The sequence below is a fragment of the Chionomys nivalis genome, chromosome 18 (genome assembly GCF_950005125.1).
Source record: "Chionomys nivalis chromosome 18, mChiNiv1.1, whole genome shotgun sequence".
Taxonomy (NCBI): Eukaryota; Metazoa; Chordata; class Mammalia; order Rodentia; family Cricetidae; genus Chionomys; species Chionomys nivalis.
Window position 1 is genome coordinate 51,820,711 of NC_080103.1, and position 17,500 is coordinate 51,838,210.

A 17,500-nucleotide genomic window follows, 5' to 3' on the forward strand; every position below is an offset into this window, starting at 1 on the left:
ACTGAAAACCCAGCTCAAGAAAAGAAAACTCTTTATTTTCTTTCTTTGTGTGTGCGTGAGTGTGTCCCTGTTTGTGTGCACGCCGACACACAGCTACATAGCTTATATGCATAAGAAAGTCAGAGGCCAGCGTCAAGTGTCTTCCTCTGTCACTTCTCCACCTTATGGTTTTGAGGCAGTGTCTCTCACTAAGCTTGGAACTGACTGATTCTGCTAAACAGGCTGGCCACTGAGCCCCCAGGAACCTCCCCTGTCTCTGCCCAGCATTGGGATTACAGAGACGAATTGCAGACTCAGCTTCTTCCACGGGTGCTGAGGGCAGAACTCAGATCCTTCAACACTGCGGTGAGCAGGAAACCAGCTGAGCTGACTCCTAACCCCAGGAATACTCTTTGATTTCTTTTGACCTTAGCACCCCTTTTCGTGGGGACTGATGACTAAGGTGACCTTTTCCAGACAGTCCCAAGAGGGGCCTGATGACCATGGTGGCCATCTAAGACAAATAAAATAAGAAAAACGAAATCCTCTGCCTGACAGAAAACAAAGAGTTTTTCTCAGAAACTTTCTTCAACCTTGCCTGGCACAGAAAGTGATTCTTTGCACAGTTCGAGAGGAAAGATTTAAAGGGACCCCTAGAGCAGGATTGGAGAAAATAGTATGAATTGTAAAAGTAGTCCAAATATATGTTTGGGGAGGCTCTGGCCGCCTCTAGTATGTGCTTTCTAGAAAGCTGGTTTTTGACCTGTAACAAGGGGCATGTTTCCTATGATGAGGGTATAGCTCCCAGGACAGAAAGATGCTCACGTTATTAAAAATGAAGGATGGTCCATCAGGGGTCACTGAGGTAAAACTCATTTTAAGGAACTAGCTGTAATCCAGAGAAGATGAAGACAGCTAAAGGCAGACTATGAGTCCCCCTTCGCATGGACCAGGAAATTGCAGCTCAACCAGCCTGGAATAAGTTAGCTGAGGTTCAGAATACAACAGACCCAGAATTCTGCAGGTGACACATCACTCCTTCATTTCCTCATTCATTTGTTTGTTCCATCATTCAACAAAAATTCTTTAGCGCCAGGCAGTCACCTAGACAGCGGAGACAAGATCTGACCTCCCGGAATGCATGGTCTATGTGGACAATGGAGAGTTTCTAGAGAGGAGCCTGGAACACGCTTGGGAAATCCAGAAAGTCTCCTTATGGAGGCAGCATTGTGTGCCGATACAGAGTATAAAATCAAATCTGCGATCATGTATCCACGAGTACTAACCTAGAGTCTAGGTTTCTCTCTTTCTCCATCTTTCTCTTCTCCATGTGTGTCACTCACGTATGTTTATGTGGAGGACGGAGAACAAACTCAGGGGTTGGTCCACACCTACCTCAGCTGCAACAGGCTCTCTCTCTGTTCACTGCCCAAATGCCAGACTAGGCAACTCCCAGCTCTAGCAATTCCCCTGTCTCTGCCTCTCATTTCCCAGCAGAGGCTTTTATATCACATGGAGATTACAGTTACACACTACTGTCTGCAGCTTTTATATCACTTCTGGGGACCCAAACTCAGTTTGTCAGGTTTGCCCAGCAAGCATTTTGCCTGCTGAGCCATCTCCCTGGCCTCTGAAATTTATCTTTTCCCGTGTAGTCTCCTTCTTGATGTGGAGGAAGACTTGAAGACCCAGTTTATAAACACCCACAATCTTTAACTTGTTTCCTGCAAGGACCATGGAAAAAGTCAAAAAGGGATTGTGGGATTGTACTCATTCAAAGCTTCCTAGAGTGAAGTGGGTCAAATGAAATTAAAATACACTGCAACCAAAGGTTTGTCTAACAGCAAATGAAGGAAAAAATAGCTACAGATCTAGTGGAGCTCTTTTGATAAATGAGAGTGACTCACAACTGGGGATATTTTTAGAAAATGTAAAGAAAAATTTTGCTAACCAATCCAGAGCTTGGCTCACCTTATTTTAACAGTGCTAATAAGGTTTGCTAAATCTCTCAATTGTGATGTAAAAAGAAGGAAAAGGAAGGGAAAGAAGGAGGAGGAAAAAGAAGCAGGAGGAAGAAAATGAGGAGGAGGAGGAAGAGGAAGAGGAGGAGGAGGAGGAGAAGAAGAAGAAGAAGAAGAAGAAGAAGAAGAAGAAGAAGAAGAAGAAGAAGAAGAAGAAGAAGAAGAAGAAGAAAGTCACTACTCTAAGATCTCCAGAAATGAAGACATAAAGTACCAAATATTTAGACATTTTCCCCAGTTTATTCCACAAGCAAAGCAGCAGAGACTCGATGGAGTTAGGCCTCACTATCTTCAGGACACCAGTCTGGTTCACACATGGACTTGGAGCAAAACAAGCCTATCAGTGAAGCTCTGAGCTCAGCTGCTGCTAACTCTATTTGAATTATCAGCTAATCCCTTACTCCTCCCCCTAGCAGTCATGCAAAAGAAAATAAATGTTTGGTCCTTAAAACAAAAGTGTGTTCTCAAGAAGACCCTACATTTTCATGTGTAAACTGAGATAGATAGCTAGATTGATGTTTCCTAAGGTAACCGGGCATTTTCAGTACACAGGACCAACTCCACCATAAACCAGCAGACCAGGGGATGCTGTGCTTACGCTCTACTCCCAAGATGCTGTCCTGCAGGACACTGTGGGGACCTTAACAAGGTACTGGCTTCAGAGTTGCCTCTTCCCACACAACAGCTGTGTGACCTTGGCCCAGTGACTTGACCTCGATAAAATTAACTGTGGTTAATTGGTTAATCCTTCTACTTCAGCTTTACCCACTGCTAATGTGGGAATGGGAGCATCTTCATACTGCCTGCTGGGAATCACACACACACACACACACACACACACAGGCCTGGTCCATAGGCTTGTTCAATAGACATTCATTCCTTTCTTGAACTACCTTCTAGCAACTATTTGGCCTGAGTTTCTGGAATTACAAATTTAGCATAACATCTGCCTGACAAAAACATTATTACCATGTATTTTAAAATTACATAATACATTCTAAAGCACAAATAAATCCTTTGAGTGTTACCACTGTTTTGGATCAAATATCACCTCCCAACACACGCATACACTGGAGCGGACATGCCAAGAATCTGGCCAAAAACATTTTTGAAGTGGACAGGAGACCTTATAACTACATCTTAGATCAGAGAAGATAACTTCTGGCGTCCATATTCACAATCCAGAGAATATTATCCTTAGACTAGACAGCCCCATTCTCTTTAATGAGTTACATGTAATGCACTGGCAAATACAGCTGCTATCGGTAAATTCCTATTTAACAGATGGGCAAAATAAGGTAGTGAGATTAAATGATTAGCCCATGGCTAATATTTGATTAGAAAGACAAATTTAATCAGAGTTGCCATTTGACTTCCCTTCAGGACTGGAATTAGATTCCAAGTGTTTTCTGACTTGGTTCTGGCCTGTCCCATGCAGCGGTTCGATATGGGCCTTATGATACGCTTTCAGATAAAAGGGGAGGGGCCTTTGTACAGGGAAAGCAGAGAACTCCCTATAACCTCGTAGGCCAGGATGGATCATCACAACATATCACCCATGGCCTCTTCTCTGACTAGGAAGGCAGTAAAGGAACAGAGTCTAGTGTAATAACACACAAATACCCACAACAGCAAAGAGGACCCAGAAGGAAACCCCCGCCTTCATCTTAGAATGGGGCCTGGCTGGACACAATGGGAGACAGGAGGTTCTATGTCTGTAGGGATACAGAGAAATCTAAGCGCCTTTTCTAAGAAGGTAAGGAGTTCGTTCACAGGACAGCTTGCAGGCACCTGGAATAGGTTAGTGGTATTTTGAGAACGCCCCAATTCCTTTCAAGCTCAATCAACCAACTGCCTAACCCCATTTTGTTTTGAAAAATAATGTCACAAATGTGTCCAGAGCCAGATAAAATGCACAGTAATGAGTTCATTAACATGCCATCTGCATATAAAACAAGGGATTCCAGAAACAGAGTCCTTTGGATTTCCTACTGAAGATCAAATTCAAAGCCAGAAAAATGAAGGAAGGAAGGAAGGAAGGAAGGAAGGAAGGAAGGAAGGAAGGAAGGAAGGAAGGAAGGAAGGAAGGAAGGAAGGAAGGAAGAGATAGAGGTTATAACAAAGAAAAATTACTAATGAAATATTACTGCTGGACCTTGATTTGGCCCGTCCATGTTACAGGGTTTTTGAGAGCTTCAAAACCAGCCAGAGTTCTCTTTCTTCTTCTTCTTAAAAACAGCAACAGTAACAACAAACTAAACATGTTTCATTACTTAAAGAGGCTAAAAACCAATTGCCTGCAGCAGGAAGTGCCTGGAGGTTTGTCAGTTCCATCCATTCCCATGAAGGAAGATCTGGCTAAAATCCTGAGAGTCAGAATCCATTTAGGGTCACCTAACCTTTAAAATTCAGGGTAGTTTATGAGGCCCATGCACTCACTTCTAAACCACAAACCTCTCCTCTGCCTCTTCTGTCTGTACTTCTGTCTTGGAGACTTTAACAAACCAGAAAGAGAAAGTCTTGCTGCAATGGCTCCCCCAGTCATCTCTAAAAACTGTGGATTCTGCTCTTCGTTACAATTTTCATCTGGCTTTTGCTTTCCCCAGACACACCTGTGACATGTTACCACTTTCAAAAACCAACAACACTGTATCTGAGACCTAAAGTCACAGTCATTCCCTGGCTTTCTGCACCAGCAACAAGGATTGAGAGTCACCGTGTACGCTAACGGCACCTGTTCACGGGTCCCTCGGATGGAGAGTTTGATTAACAATAAGGAAATAAGATATAGCCATTGAAATGAGGCCCAGAGTGGGGCAGCATTGAGAAACAGTCTGCTCAGCTCTGATCTCTGGCAAGACCCAGCCCCTCAACCTTACTCCAAGAGTCAAGCAGTTTTTTTCACCAATCTCTCTTTTTTTAAGAATTTATTAGATTTTTCACCAGTCTCTTTACTCCCCTTATTTCTGTGATAGAATTTCTCCATAAATACTTAAAGAGGGCAAGGGGGGAGGGGAAAGAAGAAGAATCAGAGGAGGAGGAGGAAGAAGAAACTTCCATATAAGCTGAATTGTGTTGCAGTTGTTGTTTTATTTTTCAGGGTTTCTCTGTGTAGCCTGGGCTGTCCTAGAACTCGCTCTGTTGATGTGGGAAGTCCTTCTGTATAAGTGTTGCTTTTATTGGTTAATGGATAAAGCTATTTTGGCCAATGGCTTAGCAGAGTAAAGCCAGGAAGGGAATAGAGAGAGAGTAGGCAGAGTGAAGGAAACGCCATGTAGTTGCTGAAGGAGAGAGATGCTGGAGCTTTGCTGGTGGGCCACAGCCTCATGGTGATACACAGATGAATAGAAGTGGGTTAATTTAAGATGTAAGAGTTAGTTAATAAGAAGCCTGAGCTTATACTACACAGAACCACCTGCCCAGGGGGTGGGTGGCACTTCCCACGGTGGGCTGGGCCCTTTCCCATCAATCACGAATCAAGAAAATCCTTACATATTTGCCTACAGGCAACACTGTAGGGGGTATTTTTTTTCAATTGAGGTTCCCTCTTCATGAATAACTCTAGCTTGTGTCTAGTTGGGATAAAGGGAAGGAAGGAAGGAAGGAAGGAAGGAAGGAAGGAAGGAAGGAAGGAAGGAAGGAAGGAAAGGGAGAAGGAGGGAGAAAAGGAAAGGAAAGGAGAGAAGAGGAGAGGAGAGGAGAGGAGAGGAGAGGAGAGGAGAGGAGAGGAGAGGAGAGGAGAGGAGAGGAAAAAGAAAAAGCCTAACTAGGAAGAAAGGTATTTATAGAAACACTAAAATCTACGTCAGTTTGTGGCCATGTTATAGAAAGCAGTAGGAGGGATTAGTTGTCCTTAAGACAGTGGTGATCTCTCTACCACTACCTACTGCCCCAGACTTCCTACTTCACAAGTGTGAATCAAGAAGAAACACAGAGCAAACATACACAGTTAGGCTGCAGAGAGAGATGGCTTAGGGGTTAAGAGCACTTGCAGCTCTTGCAGAGAACCCAGGTTCAGTTCCCAGCACCTAATGATGGCTCAAAACTGCCTGTTTCTAGAGAATTTGATGCTCTCTTTTGACCTCTGCAAGCACCAGCTGCCCACAGAGAATACATACATATATACAGGCATTCACATATGCACATAATTTAATAACAAATACAGACTGTCTTGCTATTTATGTGAGAGAGAACGCAAAGGCCAAGGCAGTTACGGCCAAGAAGGCACCCAAGAGCCCTGCCGAGGCAGTTTCTTTATTCATTAACCAATGAAAACAACACACAAACAGAAGGAACTCCCACACCAATTTACTATTCCACAGTTTTGAATGTCTAAGTATATTCACTTATGCATGTTTTCTAGAACCTTCCCGCTTAAAGGGGATATGTGTATAGCCATATGTATCCAGGGAGAAGGGCAATTTAATCTTTAGACTGAAATAAATACATATTGGCTAATGTTCTTCTCTTGTACATAATAGAATAAAAGATTAAACAGATAACCTGCAAAGGGCCATTGAGTTGTGAGATATTACAAGGAAAAAAAATGAAGAAAATGTTGGGTATTGAGATGTGGTACCTTGGCACTAAAACCCATGAGAACCGTGTGTGTGTGTGTGTGTGTGTGTGCAATAAAAGTAAGTCTTTTGGCTTAACCATTACAACAACATCAAAGAATGTTTTGTTAAAGTGGAGCATGCTTTTAGCCTTTCTCCTTTACTATTTTGCTCTTTGTAGAGAGAGCAGCTTGGATCTAATGGTGTGTTACAGTAATTTATTTACAAATCTTGATATCTTTTTGGACTCTGGCAATTAATGAAAGAATAGGAAGAACAGCCAACAAATTTTTTAAAAATCAGCTTAGAATTCTGTTTGGATGTAATTAAAAGTATAATCTGTTCCATTTGAATACTTCAGTGCTCTTCTATCTTAAAAAAACAAATACAAATATTGGTTTTTTCTCATCATATGTATGCTTTCCACATATGCTAAGACAAGTAAAAACTTTCTATAAAAATTGCCATGTCTGTGTGTATATGTATTTTATATAAATACACAATAACTTTTACATTTATTTACTTGTGTACTTACTTAGAGACAGAGTCTTATGTAGCCAAAATCGGCCTTGCTCCCCTTATCTCCGGGTTCCAAATCCAGGGTGCTAGGATTGCAGGTACCACACCTGCTTTGCCAGGACTTGTAATAATTCAACTTTGAGCTAGGGAGACAGTGCAGGTGGTGTAAAGGTACAGATGAGAAATAGGCTCGCGTATTTGAACGTTTGGTCACCAGTGGGCAGTGCTGTTTGGGAAGTTATGGAACCGTTAGGAGGTGCACATTTGCTGGAGGAAGTGTCACTGCGGGTGGGCTCTTAGCGTTTTAGCCTTGCTTGTTTCCTGTTCTCTTGCTCTCTGCTTCCTGTGTGTGGATAAAAATATTACCAAAGCTTCTGCCCTTGCCATTGTGCAACGCCTTCCCCGCTGTGACAGACAGGAGCCATAAGCTAAAATAAACCCTTTCTTCCTCAAACTGCTTTGTCACCATATTTTATTACAACAACAGAAAAGTAGCTAATACTGAGCGCTAAGGTGCTTGCTGTGCAACCATGAAGACCTTAGTTGGGATCCCCAGCATAGGTAAAACACTGAGAGTAGGGACGCACACTCACAATCTAAAGCTGAGAGTAGGGACGCACACTCACAATCTAAAGCTGAGAGTAGGGACCCACACTCACAATCTAAAGCTGAGTATGATGGTGCACACTCGCAATCTAAAGCTGAGAGTGGCGGTGCACGCTCGCAATCTAAAGCTGAGAGTGGCGGTGCACACTCGCCATCTAGAGCTGAGTGTGGCCGTGCACACTTGCCATCTAGAGCTGAGAGTGGTGCACACTTGCAATCTCAGCTCTCGGAGGCAAGAAGAGGAGCCCTGGAGCTTGCTGTCCACACCCAGTCAGCCAAAACCTCACTGAAAATATCTCAAAAATAAGGTGACAAAGGCCAATGTGGTGGCACCCCTTTAACCCTAGACTTAGGAGGCAGAGGCAGGTGGGTCTCTGTGTGTATGTCAAATAACCAGATAACTAGGCAGAGAATCAATTAAAAGACCTAATGGTGACTTTTGACCTCCACACACCCACACCCAAGTGAGGGCACATGCGAGCTCATGCATATATTTCTTTGTGTGTATGTGTATGTATGTGTGTGTATATGTATATATATATACATATACACACACATATATATATATACATGCATGCACATGTATACAATCACACACATACGCTAAAGAGATTGATAACTCACTGGCCTTTTATATCGCTTAAACCACTAGTTCAACTGAAGATTTAAAAAATACCATCTATTAGTTTGTGTGTAATATATTTATCCGTCTTGCTGTCTAAACTAATATGATTCCTAAAGTCTTCTTTTTCTCAGCAACAATTTGTGGTCAGAGTCATTATGAATTTATACTTACTTGTGATAAGGTAGTTGGGATTCCTTAATGCTGAAAAAGATGTTCTTTTAGCGGTGAAGCTGAAATATGCAGCAATCTACACCAGTTAATATTTCAGGTTGGGGAAGGATAAAATACAATCTCTTAATATTTTCAGGGAAAAGAAACTATCTATGGGGCCACAGGAGGAAGTGTATTGCTGTTGGATTCTCACAACTTAGAAGGCTGTTTTCTGCAAATGCCCAGAGTTCAAACAAAAAAACGGGGCCTTACCACGCTGAAGATGGAGGCAAACGAGTACATATATTCGTCCTGCACATAATTATTTTGTATCTTTATTTGTGTAAATTTATGTGTATGTATGTGCATGCATGTATCTGGATATGTATATGTCATGTGATGTGCATGTGTGTTTGTTTGTTTGTACATACATATACCATGTAGGTGTGTGTACATGTCTGTGTGTCTGTATATGCATATGCTATGTGGAGTGTGTGCATGTGATGTGTCTGTATGTGCATCTCATGTGTCTTGAGTTTCCAGCAGAGACCAGACGACAGAATGGGAGCTAGAGCTCCAGGTGATTTGTGGGCTCCCCAGTGCAGGCTTGGGGAACAGAACTCAGGTTCTCTGAAAGAGCAGCAAGTACTCTCAATCACTGAGCCACCTCTCCAGCACTTACATAAAGGTGTGATATTCTGTTCGTTATTGACTTTTAATATGAATTTCACATCTAAGAAGCAATACAGTAAACATGAATCACTGAGAACTTTTTACACTCTCTTAAACTTTAGCCTTTCAGTGAGCACTCCCTCCCTCACCTTGCACGCTGAGTCACCTCTCAGAACCTCAAATGAGTCATCCAGAAAACTGAGTAATACAAGCCAGGCACGGGGGCACACACCTGTCATCCCAGTACATCGGGGGCTAAGGCAGGAGGATCATCATGAGATTGGAGCCAGCCTGGGCTAAAGAACAAAGACCCCCGTCTCACCCGGCCTACAAAGCAACAGCAAAAGAGGAACACCCCCCATCCCATAAAACTGAATACTAAGTAAGAGGACTACCATGAAGGCTGCGTGAGACTACATGCATGTGTGTCTACTGTAAATGTGAACACATTTCTAAAACTCTATGGAATTGCAAGGTGGAATTCTTACAGGAAGTATTCTAGCTAGAGTTGTGAGGTTTATGGCAACCGTAAGGCCCACGCTTGGTGACAGAAATTGAATCAGAAGCCTGAAAGGAATGTTCAAAATTTGACACACCCGTCTCCAGCAAACTTCTAAAGAAAAAGGCAAACAACTGCAGATCAAGCAATCAATTTCCTTCCCAGCTTCCATAGTTAATCTTCATTTAGAAATTCACTTTGTCCTTAGAGTCTGTGGCTTTACAGTTTCTGAAACAGTCAATTCACTGAAAATGAACAATTAATTTAGGAAGAACATCTTTAGTGTTTTCTCAAAAATAAATAAATAAATAAAACAAGATAACTCAAACAACACATAGGGAAACACGTAGCAGGAAAATGCGTTTGGAAACTTAGGGAGGGTAAACCTTTTGGTTCCAGGTAGGAGATCTTTCTGGGCTGAAGGCCGGTGAGGCGCCTCCTGCTTGAACTAGCTAGTGATTGTTCCCAACCTGGTTAAGATTCAGCAGTAACTCTATAGCTTCTGAAATATGTCCTCTCTTAGACTCTAAGGCCAGTGTCTCGGATCTTCAGGGAAACCTCTGCATTTCACATTCTGGACTCAGATTTACAAAGAAACAAGGAAACTGTTTACACCCAGCAAGTCGGGGTAGACCGGTAGTGCCGCCACCACCCACTAAGACTCCCCTATCAGCTGGGAGTTGAGGTCGGCAAAGTAGGGACTTGGGTGGACTGTCCATTCTGACCGAATCATTACATGGCTTTCCAGGGTCGATTTTTCATCCTGTGCTTTATTAGTCGTGATTTAGGGGGAGAACAGCCCTGTTTACACAGCTGTAACATGTCAGGACCTGTAGTCCATTATTGGCTGGAGGCCTCTGAGTCGCAGTCCATTCTCAGCAGAATCAATCCGAACTTGGAAACAGTCCCTCTAGGTTGCGTGCGCACATCTGCATGCGCATAAAACACGCCCTGAGCAGCCGACGATCCTAGTCACTGGAGGTGAGTTACAAGTTCATCATCCAAAAATCGGTCCTGACTTGTTGCTCTCCGCGCGTGTACAGTGGAAGCAGAGGGCTACAAATGCCAGCTGACTAGGTGCTCGCTGTCGGGGAAGGTGTTATCCTCCGCCGCTAGTCAGATTCCAGCCTCTCCAAGCGCGACTCGCTGGCTGCTTAACATGCCTTCAGAGAACTGCCAATCTAAAATGGCTGCTTGGTAATACTTTAATTGCAGTTGCGTGGAAACAAATTGCTTTTTAACTGCAGTAAGCATTCCTGTGACTTGGCTGGACTGACAATAGGTGAGTCTCGGTAAAACAACCAAGATGAACACGAACGTGTAAAGGATTCGTGTTTCCAACAACCTTATAAAGTGAGGGCCCAGGATGGGATGCACCCCCACACACACCTCCACCCGCCCCCACCCACCTACCCCGCCCCTGAAAGTCTCTTCGGGCAACCATTTTTAATTCAGAACAATTCTTTAAACTCTATGGAAACTCTTCACTCTGTTCTTGATAGATAGCTCTTGGGTTCACTGTTTGTTCCATAATTTATTGACCCTAAGAAATATTTTATGTAACCAGTACTGCACATTAGAATCTTACTATATTGACATTTAAAGGCATTTAATTTAAGAGCTTCATTTTAGATGATTAGTTGTTTCAAATTCAGTGTGAATAAGAGCAGCAGAAAGAATTTAAATATTGTTAATATTAAGAGGCTGGTAATTTCACAGGCACCGTTTCCAGGCCACAGTCTCCTCACTTTGTGGTATACAATACAACAGTCCGGCTGAAACTATTTCCTAATAAATCAAGAAGAGCTGGAAGTAGTTTCTTGTGGGGAATGATTTGGTTTGGAAAGTCTTCAGGCTCCCGGGCTTTGCAGGATGTGGAAGTCCAGGCAGACAGGTTAAAAAAAAAATGCATTGCAACGTTCAACCCCTTTGGAGGACAATCTTCGCACAGAATTGTTCCATTAGCAAGGGTGACAATTTGCATGACTGAGACATTTATATGTATCATAAACATAATTTTTTATCAGGAGTTCAGCGAGGCTCGGTAATGTTTGCTTTTATTTTTATTGTGCATGCTCGTAAGGACCGGGGCCTGTCTTGCTGGGTGACGTGGTTCATGTGAAGGCCTTTCAGAAGAACACACACCCACATCATAAGCACAGTGGAAGAAAGGTGGGTAAGCCCAGGGGTCTTTTTCTCCCAAAGGAACGCTGGGGTTGGGGGAGGAACTGCACACAACGCTGCTCATATCAGGATAAACCCGAGTGTTTTTAGTAGCTGTCTATCCACATCGAGCATCTCCATTAGAGTCGGGTTTTATTGTTTGAAATGCCTCTGGTTTCGAGAAAGTGTTTTACCTAAAGCAAGACTACTACTTAAATATGTTCTATTGTATATTCATAGCCCCATTAGTCCTTCTCCAATTTAGCACATCAAAGAGACTGCTGCAGCACTTGCATGTGGATTACACTAACATGAGTGACATTTGTAATCTTATAGGTCTGCAACTTAAGAAATGCTTTTAGGAGCTCGTTAGGAAATACGCCACCGCGCTTGAGGAGCCAGCTATATAATAGTTCATTTAAAAGGCGGGAATGACCTTTGCCCTCCCCATCACCGAACGCCATACTGTATTACTAGAAGTTATTAGCTACGTCCTTTGAATTTCCACACCACCTGTGACATGAATGCTTTCACTAAAAACGGAGATGTCTGCACTCCTCTGAACACCTTCCCCCTTCCCACTGGAACGGGCGGAAACCTTTCAGAAAAGTATCTTAAGGGAAAAGGGGGAAGGAGTTCAAATCAGAACAACTTTAGAGACATTCTCCAGGGATCCACCTTAGATTGTGTGTTGTGTGGGTGTGTGGTGTACACACATGTATTTATCATGTTATTCTCCTTGCATTTTCTTTTTATGAAACATTATAAAACACAGGCAAATGATTCACTTTAGTAGTCTGCCTTTAAATTCTTGTACAGAAGGTCTGCCATTTCAACAACCAACTTGCCCACCTGACTTGGGATCTTTGGAAGCAGAAAGTTAGCAGGGTCTTCATCAGGAGCTTTGCTCCAACAAAATAAAACACTATTTTTGGAAAACAGCCTTAGCAGCATGAAAATCCAGGTGTCAGTAGCCTGTGAGGCTGCAGCTGAGGTCTGCCCTCATGTAACCGTTAGCCACAGGGCCACCCTGGCATCCAGGCCCATTTGGCTCTTGCTAGGTCCAGTAGGAACAGGGCAGCTACTGAAGCAGGGGACCCCACACCTTCCATAGGAACCTCTGTAGGCACTGCAGGCACTGTGGGGGAGACCGATTAGCAACTAGGAGCCAGCAATTACCTCAAGCCCAAAGGAGAGCTGAATCCTCCTGCAGTAAACACAAGGAAAAGGCATCAAAAGAAGCTCAAAAGCAGCAAGGCTCCAGCAGGGCAGCAGTCCCAGGGCTCACCAGACAACGCTGCCTTGTCCACCCAAGACCGCCATCGCCCCTCAACTAAGGGGACTTCAGGTTACACACACAGGGCTCTAGAACTGTGACCGCCTTCACGAGCTACAAAACCTGACGCGAGAAGATGGCTGTGCTGGAGTCGTTCACGCGCCTGTGCCCAACACCCAAGGCTTTCCCACTGAGAGCAAAGCTCAAACAGCCAACTAGCGGTCACGGAGCCACACCGAAGACTCTGGTGACATGTGCCGCTGTTACCACGACATTCTCAACTTAAAATGGCATGGTTAAATAATCTGAGGACGACTTTATTAGCTTGGAGCTAAATACAGTTATCAACTCCACCCTCACCCCCAAATTTAAATGTCTGTTATAGACAACAACAACAAAAATATCACAAATTTTTCCAAAATACATAAGAGGAAAAAGCAGTGCTTAAACCCAAACTCTGTTGCATATTTTTCTTTTCAGTTTTTATTATTTAAATACACCATACTAGAGCAAATGTCTCTGAAAATATCACAAATAAAAGATTTTTTTTCTTCATTCAGCAAATTAGAAGTCGGGGGAATTTTCTACATAGTACCGGCTATGAGCCTGATTTTTTTTTCCTTTTTTGTTTTTTTGTAATTTTTTCTTTTCTTTTCTTTTTTTAACCTTTGCCATGGGCGTAGCAACATCAGGACGAGACCACTCACATGCATACATACATTGTATTTTACAGAGATACAATAAAAGTGTTCGTGATATAATATCACAAAAGCCACATCTCTCTTTTCCTTTAACTCATGTTCAGTTTGATTGAAACACATTTCATAACAACACTTAAATATACAAAGAGCAAACAGAATGTTGTTAAGGTAAAACACAGGGTACAAACTCTGGCCGGTGCCCTGCTAATTGTTAATGAGGGAAGAAAGCAGATTTCAATGCTTCTTTTAATTAGCTTCATTAGTCATTTCCCTCCCCCCAAGCACCCTCCCCCCTCCCCAAGATGTCCTTCCGTGGATCTTTTTTCATTTCCGCTACCGTCTCCCATTAGCCCAGGTTCATGGAGTCCTTAATGTCCATATTCAGTCATTTTAATACACCAATAAATGCAGGAAGGGCACTCAAGCCTAAAGAAGGTGCGATGGCATGGAGCTGGCACTGGTGCTGGCTACAAAGGTGACTTGTCTACTGAAGACACATGGGATCCACCTGCGATGAACAGAATCTGAGATGAAGGCACGCACTCTGCATCACTCTGACCTTTCAGCAGACCTGCAAGAAATAGAAACGGGCATCTTAGCCAAAAAACGCTAAACCGGAGAGGTGTTCGACTCTAACCGCGCAGCTTGGGCCGTCTCTGTGGTCACTAATTGTCTTTTGTTCAATTACTTTCCAACTGTGACCTCCGTGCGCCTTGCTCCAGAGCAGAAGGGGTTTCACTAGCAGAGCGTGTAAGATGGCAAATGGACTCGGAGAAGCTTCACGTATAGGCGTCTACCATCCTTGAACCCTGGCAAAGCGAGTTCCTCTCCAAAGGTAATCGATCAGAAGGCCTCGCCTCATAGGGGGGAATCTTGGACTTTTATAATAGCCACAGGGCCATTCAGAGCAAGGTTCCTAAGAAGCTTTGGGTTGTATGGGCTCAATTGTGTCACCTGTGGCAAGTGACTTAAACTGGCTCAGTTTCCTCCCCTGTAAAGAAGGGGTAACAAAGGTGTCCCTTATTATGGATGAGATGGCATTATTATTGTGTTCTTCACGTAACACACACCTCTTGACCCACACTGGCTTCTCCCTCTAGGGCATGCGTGTGTGACATAGTCCATGTTCAAACGTACAGGTGTGTCGTTTTCCCAGTTTCCTGCCTTGGTCACGTAAATGTTACATAAATATTACAGGCATAGAAATCAATACATGTGACGTGCTAATGACCCAAGATGAACTGAAGAACACAGACCGATGTGACGCTTAACTCCAGCATCTGAAGTTACAGACAGCAGCGCACAGCCGCCAAACAGAGTCTGCTTGCAATTACCCAAACGGAATAATGTCTACTAGGTTTTGACGTTTTTTAAAAAATGACATTTGGAGCACCTCAGGAAGTTCTTGCTTTCACCCTTCCCCTAACTTATGGAAAGCCTGAGTCTCCAACCCCCACTTCCAAGCTAATTAAAGTGGTAGAGGCTCAATTCCCCAGAGTGGAAGCTCGGTGTGAGAAAGGTAATTTGTCTGTCCAGAACAAAGATGCGCCAGCAGCCAGCAAGCATATTTAATAAATGAGCATCAAATGTCCTCTACGATGGACACACACAACACCAATTACGTAACTGTGGGGAGACATGAAGTGATATGCAACCCGGAAAGCTTTGCGAATTCTCCCTCCAACTAAAGCAGAGAATATTCTAGAAGGTCTCCTCACACCTCTGAAGGGAAGAAAAAATTCCAGAGCAGGCAGAAATCTATCCATACAGGGAAATAAAACGAGTCCCAATTTCTGATTTTTCTAATATTGTAGAAAGCACTGTAGTTTTGGGACTGGCCAAGCCTCCTCCAAATAACAGAAACCATCAAACTGTGAAGGTCTTCAAACGTCACTGGATCCAGACTTCAGGCAATATGAGATTTCAGTTGAAAAGCTTAAACTTATCTTCCTCAGAACATACAAAAGCCAGGGCCGCAACCCGGTAACTGAATAGCACATTTCAGAGCAAACGTTTAAAGGAGTCAGAGGATGTGACTGATGCTTCCCATACAAGGGGACACCTGAACTGCATGTCAAAGGCCAGAAGAGTCCTCAACTCATCGTGTTTAAGACAGAGGCTAACTGTATTTACTATGCACCCTGCGCTCACATGTGATTGGTTCTGTGAATGGAAAGAAAATGGCCAAAATAAGTATCCAATTTTTCTCCACCCCCAAACATGGAGGAGAGAAAAGAAAATAATAAAATGGAACTATTTGTCATTCCTCCTCATCTCATCTCATCTCCCGTAGAAAGGAAACGCCACAGGGTTTGGGGGAAATCACTTTAGAGCTTTCTCCAAAAGGCAGCTTGTGTTCCCCTAGGAAGCGCATTTTCATTAGGTCTTCCCTCTTGCCCTCTCGTTGGAACCTCTCCGGCCCACACTCAGCTTGCCCACAGCCTTGATTGACGGAAACCGCTTTGTGAACGGGCCGTGCTCACAGGGAGGCAAACACCAAGGACAAAAATGGGAGACGCTCATGCCAACAGGAAAAGGTGCTCAATTACCACCACCCCCCAAAACCCAATGCCTCACCAGTGCCCGGCACGATCATCTCCCTAAGTTTTATTTCCTTATGTCTTTTATGTGCAATTAATTTTTGAAGGCCACTTGTCTCCCTCTGTTTTATGAGGGAGGCACCTTCCAACATAAAGAAAGTATACGCTAGCAGATTCTCCTTCACTGCCTACTCCATATTTTGCGTTCCATTATGAACACCCTACAGCTCTCATCCCGACCAAAGTGTGGAAAGCAGCCACCTCCCGTGAAAGGTACAACACAGGCAATCCTGTAAACACAAGCCGACCATCTTCCCACTTCCCTACTCCCCATCACTGACGTCCTCTTACTCAGTGAGGAGCTGCTGGGGTCCTGCTCACATGCCAAAGTGCCCTCTGCTCTTAGTCCTAACATGGTCACTGTCTGGGCTCCGTCTTCACAACCTAATACCCCTCCCACCTCCTCACTCTACCCTTCTCACCAAGCATGTTGGAATAAGCTGTAATACTTTTTTTTTTAAAAAAAAATAATTTACTAAGTCCAGAGACAGCATTAAGCCAGCAACATAGCCAGTTAAGACATACACTGGGGGAGTGTAAAGCTTTTACATTAGGAGGGGGCATGGGATCCACCATTTTATTTGGGGAACTTCTGTAATTATAAATGACCTGGCCTCAAGTTCAAAGTGAGTTTCTCAAAATACTGGTGTCGCTCATTCACTGCCCTTAGCGATATCCTATAGACTGACTTCATTAAACTTGAAGTTATAAAACTTGTAAGTCCTTCTGGGTGCTGGCAGAGCTTAAAGAAGACTCTACACACCAGGTGAGGTAACTGGCTAATCTGTAATAAAAAAAAAATAAGATTCTGATTCTTAAATAGCTATTCTGTATTCCTCCCCTACTAGGAAACTTTGTAAAACTGCACAATCTCATGTAATTAACACTCACTAAATAAAGAAAACATTTTAAATTGCCCCATAAACCTAAGCGAGGGAGAGGAGCAAATACAAGCATTCTAATACGGCAGCATAATTGGAGTTAAAAATTTCCAAGCAAGTGTCCTTCCCCACTCAGCAAGAAGAAAATACATTACAGAAGACACAAAGGCCGAGTATTCTCCCCTAGACTTCGGAAGGTTGCTGAATTTCTATCTGCAGATAAATGTTTTCAGTTTTGTGTGCATCTGTGGG

The 17,500-nt window shown here is 43.3% G+C and overlaps 1 protein-coding gene across 3 annotated transcripts in view; it reads right to left on the reverse strand.

The window, feature by feature from the left end:
* Positions 1–13,522: 13,522 nt before the first annotated feature.
* The window catches only part of Lmo4 (LIM domain only 4), a 16,531-nt gene continuing 12,553 nt past the window's right edge, over positions 13,523–17,500 (reverse strand). For all 3 annotated transcript variants that reach the window (XM_057793520.1, XM_057793522.1, XM_057793521.1), the window contains exon 5: positions 13,523–14,338. In XM_057793520.1, the coding sequence (XP_057649503.1) occupies positions 14,330–14,338 (9 nt within the window). In that variant the 3' untranslated portion in view covers positions 13,523–14,329. The remainder of the gene's footprint in view (positions 14,339–17,500) is intronic.